The 10,202-nt window shown below is 37.5% G+C and overlaps 2 protein-coding genes across 3 annotated transcripts in view; both read right to left on the bottom strand.

The window, feature by feature from the left end:
• On the bottom strand, window positions 111-3,773 carry LOC107645047 (probable WRKY transcription factor 2). Of its 2 annotated transcripts, none has more exons than XM_016349056.2 (6): window positions 3,347-3,768; window positions 2,622-3,000; window positions 2,355-2,528; window positions 1,296-2,131; window positions 1,042-1,200; window positions 111-924 (listed from the first exon to the last, which is right to left on the bottom strand). In XM_016349056.2, exons 2-6 carry the CDS (start codon window positions 2,976-2,978, stop codon window positions 357-359), a joined length of 2,094 nt encoding a protein of 697 aa, XP_016204542.1. In that variant the 5' UTR covers window positions 2,979-3,000; window positions 3,347-3,768; the 3' UTR covers window positions 111-356. The 2 variants fall into 2 exon arrangements, with proteins under 2 accessions (XP_016204542.1, XP_020959076.1); XM_021103417.1 differs by having other exon boundaries at window positions 357-924; window positions 3,586-3,773.
• Window positions 8,520-10,202, bottom strand: part of LOC107645046 (serine/threonine-protein kinase BRI1-like 1) — a 4,085-nt gene continuing 2,402 nt past the window's right edge. The window contains 1 exon segment of the mRNA XM_016349055.2: window positions 8,520-10,202. This exon segment is cut by the window's right edge and continues 37 nt beyond it. Coding sequence (XP_016204541.1) covers window positions 8,719-10,202 — 1,484 coding nt within the window. The 3' untranslated portion in view covers window positions 8,520-8,718.

Genomic DNA, 10,202 nt, shown 5'->3' with positions numbered 1-10,202 from the left:
ATCATGGATTGTTTTTGAAATATTTCATGGATTGTTTTTGAATATTATGTTTTGTCAAATGATTTTGAATAATTGTTCAATCCTTCTATTACCAGAGTTTCTTTTGTTAATTTTTTTGGGTACATATGACTGGTATTCTTGAATTAGAGCAGAATAAACTACATATACCTTTTGACATATCATGAAGAATGTCAACACATTACACAAGAGACTGAATAAGAATAACTGATGAAAAAGTTCACCTATGTAAATGTATGCCTGCGCATTACATACGCATATATATGTATGTATGTATATATATTTGTGAATGTAAAACATTGGGGTTTCCTTTAAAGAAAGAATAAAGGAATGAAATTTCACATGTGAGGTCCAAGGGGCATGCGACTCATGAGATCTTGATATGAGCCACTGGGCAGGTTATGACGCTCAGGAATAGGCTCCACATTTGGTTCACCCTTGGGCAACATGAACCCCATCTCATTAGGAGGACGTTGTTGTTGCGTTGCCAAGAATGGATGAACCGGCATCACAGGAAGCTTTGCTTGCCCGGGGCCGAATCCAGGCATCGCCAAGTTCGGCAGAAGAGGTTGATTCATTCCAAAGGAGAAGCCATGTGGAGGTCCTAGCTGCTGCCTCCCCGATAGGTTGAATGCACCGAGGGCAGGAGGCCTCTCAAGCCTTCCAATGCCACCGGGAACTTGAGTTGGTTCAGGTCTGTGAACATGGGGTTGCAGAACGCCAGGTGCTGCTTGCCCGGGAACACTGCCAGAAGCATTAGCATTGACATGACTGCTAGAGCGTGCGGCAGGAACATCATGGTTGTGCTTGCCCTCGTATGTAGTGATTACAGATTTAAGGTCATGTGATGCTCTCTCAACGTGTTTCCTCACAGTGCAGCCTGCATTTGTGCACTTGTAGTAACTCCTGCAGCAATACAGAAACAGGCCAATCCCCATTTCAGCTTTGCAAGTTGCAACATAAAGTGCATGAAGATGAAGGGGAATAAGAGATCAACAAAATAGTTAAGAGGAGAATGGCTACCTCGGGTTGGGATTTCCTTTGACAACCTTCTGCCCATATTTCCTCCACCGATAACCATCGTCAAGGATGTCTACTTCGCTGGTAGTTTGTACAACAACTCTAGGTTCGCGAATAGCTCTAGTAGCTCCACTCAACTCTGTTGCATATGATTCCAGTTTCCTGAGAATTAAATAGTTGATTTCATTTAGGCAAATAATAGTTTCTGAAATTATTTTTATTTAAAAGAAAAAAACAAAAGCAGCAATGCCAAGTACCTTCTTTTAGATTCTGATTCATCTCCTTCCCCATCATAACCTAATGATACACTACCATGAGTACCTCGATCATCATCATCATCTTCATTAGAAAAAGTAGAAGATGCATCCACCGCATCTCCCGAGTCAAACTGAGTACCATTTTGAGCCTGTGAATTGGTGGACTGGTTACAATACTCGGGGGCAACAGATGTTGATGATGTCACTTCAAGGTTGTCATTCTTCCAATTAGCAGCTCCAGCTACATTCCCCTTCTGTAAATTAGCCCAGCCCAGCTCTCCGTCGCTGCCACTTTGTCGTTCAACATGCTCCGGATTGTCCATTTGCATGTCACTTGGAGGATTGGCCGAAGCTATTCCTGAGCGGCGATTCGGAGGAGGTTTAGGATGGTTGTGTGCTCCCTTATAGATGATCTCTGTTATGTGGCCTTCATGAGATCGTTCTACTTTCTTTTTCACAGGACAATTTGGATGTGTACACTTGTAGTAACTTCGTGGGTACTCGCTACCCTTAACTTGCTTCTGGCCATATTTTCTCCAATTATATCCATCTTCAGATGGTGCACCACCAAAACCAGCAGCCACTGAGTCACCATTCCCTCTTGGCTCTCCCTCTTCATCTGCTTGCTCTTCAAGTTGTGGCGAATGCTCAACGCTAACACCGACAGTATCCTGTTGAGGAGATGACTCAATAAAGTCTGGCTGAAGATGGAGGCCATTTTTATTCTGAGTTTGAGATTTTACTACATCAGCACTTCGCGATTGAAAAAAATGTTCCGACTGAACAGGGGCCTCAACACCAGGAAGAGATTGTTGAGCTATTGTAGTAGGATTCATCTGCAAACAGGAGATAGAATAAATAACCCAAATGGATACAAATCACAACTATCAACTCTCTAAATATCCCATATTATGTGCATATGAAGATAATTAAACCAGATGTATTAACTGTTTTACTCCATATGACTTGTCAAATTTTTGTACATATGGCATGCCATATTGGATTAAAATTTAAATCCTAACCTCCAGTGGCAAAGAAATGCTTCTAGGATGTACTTACTTTTCTGGCAGCGCCTTGATAAAAAGAGGAGCCGAAATCTGTCGTAGGCTTAAATGCAAAGGATGATGCATAAATATCATCAAAGCTGTTATCTTTGCATCTTTCAGGAGCATTGGATGATATGTTGCCGTTTGAGATGAATGGAAACTTTCCAGTTGTTGGAGATGGCTGTGCCTGCAATTATACAGACTCATTACAAGGCATATAACAAAGTGTTATAGCTTCCAAGTTAAATGTGAAAAGCACTACAACATAAACTTGTCTCACCAGTGAATTTGTAAGGAAGACCGGAGAATCTAAAAGGGTGGTAGGACTGAGACCAGGTGGTATGGTCAAGTATGGAGAAGGAACATCAGAATTGAGTGAAAGGTCAGTAGATCTAATGGTGTCAGTGTTCAACCTGGGTGCATTGAACCCTGCTCTAGCTGCCATCCTCTCAACAAGACCACCCCGTGACACCAACTTCTGATCACCATCTTGTGCTCCATCACCACCTGGAGGAGGGTCTGACATTGATCTTGCTACATTATCCTCCCCTAACATTACAGAGAAAAAGGTTCTGGGACTTGGGCTAGGACCACTCCAATCCCCGGGGACCCCAACATTTTCATCAATCCCAGCCATTCACACCTCCCTTTTGGAACACCTAAATTGCATCACCAAAATTTCTCAATACATTCTATAATGCCAACAAAAAAACAAGAATATGTAGGTATAACTATAAACAGAGGTAAATAATTATTTAATCTGCTGCCAAAAACAGAGAATCACACCAAAGCGAGAAAATGAACCAGATGACAATGTCCACGCTTTCAACCATTAAAGAGCCACCTTGGAAATGGGACACAAAAGAGCTAAAAACAGAACATGAAAATCTGACCCAATTCACGAAATGCAATGAACAACATTGTTTCGAATCGCCAAAATCAACAAAACCATGATGAGAAAAAAAAAAAAAAAAAAGAAAGAAATAGAATGTTGAGAGTTTTTACCTAAAAAGTGATGATTTGTTGAGAGCAAACAACAAAACAGAATCATAAAAGGAGAAGGAGAAGGAGAAGCAGCCAGCAGCACCAGAACAACAACGATTGAAGCAGAGAATCGGATCCGACAACCCCGAACCCGACCCAGAAGGTGTTTGGGTTCGGTGTGTTAGAAGAAGTAAAATTGATCTAGCAATATTACAAGACAATAACAACAACAACAACGTTGTTTTGTGTTGTGTTCTTACCACGCAGTTGTTGTTGATGTTGTTGTTATCATCTATCAGCTGTTCTCTTCTGTCTGTAAAACATGTCTCTCCTCTCTTTTGTGTTTTTCTTTTTCTTTGCAATGAAATGATTGTGCTATTGAATGATGAATAAAGCAGCCTGACTGGAGAATAGTTCCAAAAAGAGAACCATATTTTATTTTTTCTTCTTTAAATTTACTAAATTAAAAAAAATGTAATTACAGCTTTTTTTAAATAAGCTATTAGTTTATTAATATCATTATTAAAGCAAAAGTAAAGAAGGACTTTGTGGGGAAGGTGGATGAGAAAAGAGAGATAATTGTGAAATGGTGGTGGACCTCTAAAATCAATGGAATCTTTGACACATACCTCACCTCCTATCTTTAAATCTTTTTCCAAACACAACCTTATTTTCATTTTCTTTCTCTCTTTTTATTTTTTATTTTTTTGGCATGTTTTAAATAATAGCATCACTAAGTTTTTAATTCGTCTTTTTTAGGATATTATGCTGCAATAATAGGATCGACTATTATTTTTTTTACCATGTAAATCAAGAAAGACTATTTAAACTGTTTGTTTTTACTCCAAATTTAGGGAGGTTGGTACCATTTTTGTCACTTTCAGTAGAACAAACCCAGCTGGCCTTGTAGTCATTAGTTGTGTGAAATGAGAAAACGTGTGGTTGCTTTGCATTTGAGGATCTCATCATTTTTATTTGGTTAATTAATTACACTTCTTGTAGTAGTCCTCTTAATTTTACATGCCATTGGCACAAGTAATGTCACCCTTCTTTTTTATCATTATGCAAGATTAAAAGAAAAAAATAATAGTGTAATTAACATCACCCAACTATTCATTCATTTTGCTCATGTGAAAGTGACATAAAGCATATCAATATTCACGTTGATTTCAATGTGATGTATGCGAAGATACAGAACTTTCAGTATATTTCAAGAGAAGACAAAATGTTGAACAAATATGAATGATTCAAAATTTGGTACAAGTGAAAAACAAAGTCAAAAATGTAATTGAACTTTTGAGTGTGAGATGCATGCTAAGTTAATTGAGGTGAAAGGAGAGAAAATGCATGGCTGCCAAACACTTGGAAGTTGGAACCATGAAATGCAATTGCAACTTTGTAACCAACTACCATACATACATACAGCTCGATCGCACATTATAGTTAGGGGTGGCAATATGTACCCTATCGCGGGTATCCAACCCGACCCACTCGATCGAGTAGGGTTGCCAACCTGATCCGCAGCGGGTAAGGTAGGGTGCGGGTAGGGTTCTCGTGCAGGTCGGGTAGGGTGCGGGTTGAGTCTCAACTCTACTCGACCAATCCGCACTTTATATATATTTATGTTATATACTTATATAAAAATATGTTTTAAGTAGATGTTGAATCAAAGACCTCTCACTAAATGCAAAAGATCCTTAATCACTAAAAGAAAATCATTAATTGATAATTTAATATTTTTTTTACATAAAAATCAGTTCTATTTTAAATTATCATCAAGTTATATAATAATGTTGTATATTTTTTGTAACCCGCGGGTAGGATCGGGTACCCGCAGGTTAAGAGCAGGTAGGGTTATCCTACTCATTGCCACCCCTAATTATAGTTAGTTTTACACCCTGTGGTTCTCCTCTCTTCTTAAATCACACACTTACCATTTTTAGGTTTGCATCATAACTGAAATTAAGACAAAATATATCTGCTTCAACTTGATTCTAACGCATGTTTAGTCTTTGATGCGGTAATGTTTGTTAGCGACAATTTTGGTTTATACTTTATAGCATGTATGTCTTGTACTTCAAGGAAGCAAAAAAAAAAAAAAAATTATATAAATCTAGTGTGTTCCAGCGACTATTAGTTTGTTTAAATCGAATAACATAGACTAAAGTTTATTGCACTTAGGGGAATTATCTTTACTTGTAAGATCCTAAACATTTTGCTTTTGAAAAATCCCAAAGGAAAATTAAGTAAAGCCGTGTAGCCATTAAGTTAAGGACACATGATAGGCCATGCTCAATTATTCTTTCTACACTTGCGATTTGATATTATTTATATTTTGAAATATCTATTTAAGAAAATCGAATATATAATATGTAACCATTAAATAGATTGATAATATTTGCATTTTAAACGTTATGTTGGTGTAGGTGAACATGACGAGGACGTCGTGATAGAGACGAATTAACGAAGTAAAATTAATATACGGTGCTCTCGAAGAATAAACCATGAACAAGAAAAATCTAATTTCCAATTAATTAGCCTTAGAAAATGATAAGGAGGAGAAAATTAAATGTACATGCGTATCTATTCATGAGATGCGTCACGAAATTGCAGTCTATGGCCTAGATGTATAAACGATAATTAAAAAAAGGACAAACACATGAACCCTTTTCAGAGAATTAAGCGGAGTTTGTTAACTCTCACTAATATTTTATTAGTATTGATTAGCAAAGCTTCGATCCCATTTTTTGTCTTTCTTGGATTATTAGTTTATTATTACCACTTGTATACAGGAGATATCTGTATCCAATTTTCTTTTTTTTAATTTTTCTTCTGAGTTAATACTCAATTTGGTCCCTGAACTTGCACGCGAGTCTTAATTTAATCTCTGAAGTTTTAATTACCTCTATTTAATCCCCAAATTTTATAAACGTGCCTCATATTAATTCCTGAGACGATTTTTACTTAAAAAATATTAATGGAGTGTTGAAATAGACAATCAAATGCCACACTGAAACATGTAAAATGATGTAGTTTTGGTTTTGGCATTTAAATAGCTCAAAACTGATGTTGTATCACTTGTTTTGTTAGGTAAAGTTTCAATAAACATCACTTATGATGTTGTTTTTTGGTTATTTGAATGTCAAAATCAAGACCACATCATTTTACATAGTCTAGTGTGGCATCCGCCTGTCCATGATAGCGTTTTATTAAAGTGTATACAGTGAAAATTGTTTCAAGGACTAACATGAATCATGTTCGCAAAGTTTGGGAATTAAATAAAGGCAATTAAAACTTTAGGGACTAAATTGAGGATCGTATGCAAATTCAGGAGGCAAATTGAGTATTATCTATTTTTTCTCTTTTGATCTTGTAAGATATGATTTTATACAAAGACTTAAATGGGAAAAAAAATTAGAGAAAGTCAGTAAATCAGTTGCTATAAAAAATTTCATCAATAATGACTTTATAGGTGAACAATAATATTAATAGAAAAGGGTACTATTCTATGGACATTCTATATATAATTGTGATATTTTATTGTAAAGGTAAAGTGAGGCTTGGTACTCTTGGAGGAACTGTATTCAGTATCTTGGTCAATGGTTAATAAGAAAAGAAAAAGTGAATTTAAAAAGAAGAAGAAGAAATCAAGGGTAGATATCCTTTTGAATAAAAAGTTCTTCCTTTGGAGGATATTATAGGAATCTCTGATAAAATTAGCATCAGTCCGAAACAAGCTTCTCTCCATAGTTCTATACACATGTAAGCTATCACTTTGTCACAATCCAATATTTTTGGAAACTAGCACCAGCTGCAAGGCAAGGCAAAGTTGCAGATTAAAGCTTGGGAACTTGGAACACATATATGTGATGTTCACGTTTTTATGATCCTTATTGCAGTGATGTTTTATCTCCACAAGAAAATTCTATTCTTAATATATATGACTTATTTTGTTGGTTTCTATAGCATAGGATTAGAGGCTCAATTTTTTCGTTATGGAACCTATGAATGTGATGTGCCTGTATATGGAAATAAGGCGTGCTAGACCAAATTGTGGGACAGCTTTATGTGAGTGGCAGGAGTTAAAACTCGGACCCTGCGAGTTCTGTTGGCAAAAATTGCTTAACAAATCGGAGGGTCCGATTTGGCAGAGGCTGAAATTTGAATTTCACAGCATGCAAATCGGACGGTGCGTTTTGTATATATATATGAATTTTTATATGAATCCGTATTCTTAGCTACAACTCAGACCGTCCGACAAGCTATGAAGAACTCGCATGGTCCGATTTGTGGTGTTCTGACACCACACACAGGTCAAGCACCTCTCTTCTCCATAACCACGTCCAACCCAACCTTTGTCTCCATATTGAAATTAAAAAACGTAGGATTAGAACTCCTCAAAATAAAAAGTTACAAATTCTTTTTTATTAGTAGTGTACTATGACCTGTTAAGATCATGCTAGTTTTCTATGGTGACATGCTAGTTTTCTATGTAACTTTCAGTCAAAATTCGCAACTGTCCATTAATGCAGGATTGAAAAAGTAAAAAGTTAAGATCTGAATTTGGTTCACCTATGTAATGTCATTGGACTCGTTACAGTATGCAATAATAATTATTCCTGAGAGTGAGGGGTAAAAAATTGGAAAAAGTATTCAAAGGACAGTGCATGAAAAGGTCTTAATTTCTTTTTTTTTTTTTTAATTTTCCTTTTTCTTTTCAGAATATCATAAAATTTCAATAATTGATGAGAAAAAGGAGGAAAGTAACATATGGAGTTTGACTAGGTGACTCCAATATAATTTCATAATGCAGAACCAAAAACAAGATATAACAAAAGTAGTTTTCATTGCCTTCATTTTTATATACATACATAAGATTCTAGCATTTTTAAGTTGCATCATATGAATGACACAAGGTAGCAAAACTGTGCTAGTAATGACAGAAAAGAATGAAAAAGAAAAACATGGCATTGAAAGCATTAGCAAAATTGAGGTTGACCATGAGATCTAGGGGTGGCAACGGGGCGGGTAGGGGCGGGTTTTTGCTCTACCCGACCCCTACCCGCCCCGAGCGGGTAGGGGCGGGGTGGGTACCCGCGGGTTCGGGTAGTGTTGCCACCCCTAATGAGATCACAGAAATTAATAGGAAAAAAAATAATGTATCTACCAATTTTATGTGACTGAAAACACAATCAGCAGAAAAAAAGAGAACATAGAACTCTGTTTTATAACCTCAGCATTCAACCTTTCATTCAATTCAATCCACCATAGCCTTTGTCTTATATATACATTGATCAAAAGGTGAAAGAACCTTTTTTCCAATTTCAAAAGGATAGATGAGAACAGAATTGCTTTCATTTTTCAAAGGGCTTTGAGTCTTGTAGTAATTCTTGTTATGATTCCTTAATGACATTGCATTTCATAGAGAAGGCATCAAGGACATCATTATCTGTATCAGCTTGAATCTCCTTAAACATTGCCATGACTTGAATCATAGTTGGTCTCCTATACGGTCTCTCATCTAAACACTCAAAGGCAATTCTCAAACACTGGTAGAGTTCACCTTCACTGGATGCTTGCTTGATTAAGTGAGGATCTAGAATTTCACTACTTCTTTTCTCTTTGTGAAGTTGCTTACACCATCCAACCAGATTGTTGTCATCGCCAAACTCCGACGAGTCGATCGGCCTCTTCCCGGATAAAAGCTCTAGAAGTATGACACCATAACTATAGACATCACCCTTTGTTGTGCACCTAAAACTCTGATAGTACTCAGGAGGTACATAACCTGGTGTTCCAGCAAGTGTGCTCACACTGAGATGAGTGTCCAGGGCATTAACCAATCTTGCCATGCCAAAATCTGAAACTCTAGCCTCAAAATTTTCATCAAGAAGAATGTTGCTGGACTTCATGTCCCGGTGTATAATATGAGGAATACAACTATGGTGTAGAAATGCAAGTCCTCTTGCTGACCCTATGGCAATCTTCTTTCTTGCTCCCCAATCAAGCTTCGATCTGGCACGATCATGAAGAACAGCCTCTAGACTTCCCCATTTCATGTACTCATACACAAGAAGCCTCTCCTCTCCAATTTTACAGTAACCCAGCAGTGGAACAAGGTTTCTGTGCTTAATCTTTCCAATGGTTTCCATTTCAGCCATGAACTCTCTGTCTCCCTGGCCTGTTACATGAATAAGCTTCTTGATAGCAACAACACAACCATCTTTCAGCTTAGCCTTGTAGACTTCACCAAAACCACCAGACCCTATCAAGGTTTCGGCACTGAAACCGTTAGTAGCCTCGAGAAGATGCGCGAATGTCAACTTTCGCAGTGGTTTCTCAAAGGTGGCAACATTGATGCTGAGAGGCTCAGGAATGCTTGATAGTTTCCAACTGCTGCTACCTGAAGTTGGAAGACTTTCTATGTACTTTTCTCTCTGTTCCTCCTTCCAATGGTACTTCTTCACTTGATACAAAGCAAGAACAAAGGCAACAAAAAACAACACAAAGAAAACAAGGCCAATCACAATCCCGGTCACAATAGGTTGCTTCTTCTTCCAAGCATGGAAACCTGCTGCATGATTCCGATTCAAAGCTCCGTGGCAAGGTGGCAAAGGAACACCACAAAGATTAGAGTTGTTTTCGTATCTAGAAGAAGGGAAAGTTGTTAGCTGACCACCGGTGGGAATGGTGCCTGTGAGGTTATTATTGGAGACATCAAGATCACTCAGAAAAGATAGAGCTCCTAATGAAGCAGGGATGAGTCCTTGAAGGTTATTATGGGAGAGATCAAGCACTCCTATTGCTTTTAGACCACCAAAGCTCTCTGGAATGTTCCCAATCAGCTTATTGTGTCCCAGATTCAGGACCTGTAAAT

The sequence above is a fragment of the Arachis ipaensis genome, chromosome B05 (assembly GCF_000816755.2).
Source record: "Arachis ipaensis cultivar K30076 chromosome B05, Araip1.1, whole genome shotgun sequence".
Classification (NCBI taxonomy): Eukaryota; Viridiplantae; Streptophyta; class Magnoliopsida; order Fabales; family Fabaceae; genus Arachis; species Arachis ipaensis.
This window is presented reverse-complemented; position numbering and strand designations above follow the sequence as displayed.

Bases quoted from the DNA above. Each gene is read 5' to 3' on its own strand.
- LOC107645047 (XM_021103417.1), bottom strand. From the start codon at position 2,978: ATGGCTGGGATTGATGAAAATGTTGGGGTCCCCGGGGATTGGAGTGGT. The intron at 2,529-2,621 runs GTGAGACAAGTT...GTATAATTGCAG, and splicing joins TCTTCCTTACAAATTCACTG to GCACAGCCATCTCCAACAAC. The intron at 2,132-2,354 runs GTAAGTACATCC...TCCTGTTTGCAG, and splicing joins ATCAAGGCGCTGCCAGAAAA to ATGAATCCTACTACAATAGC.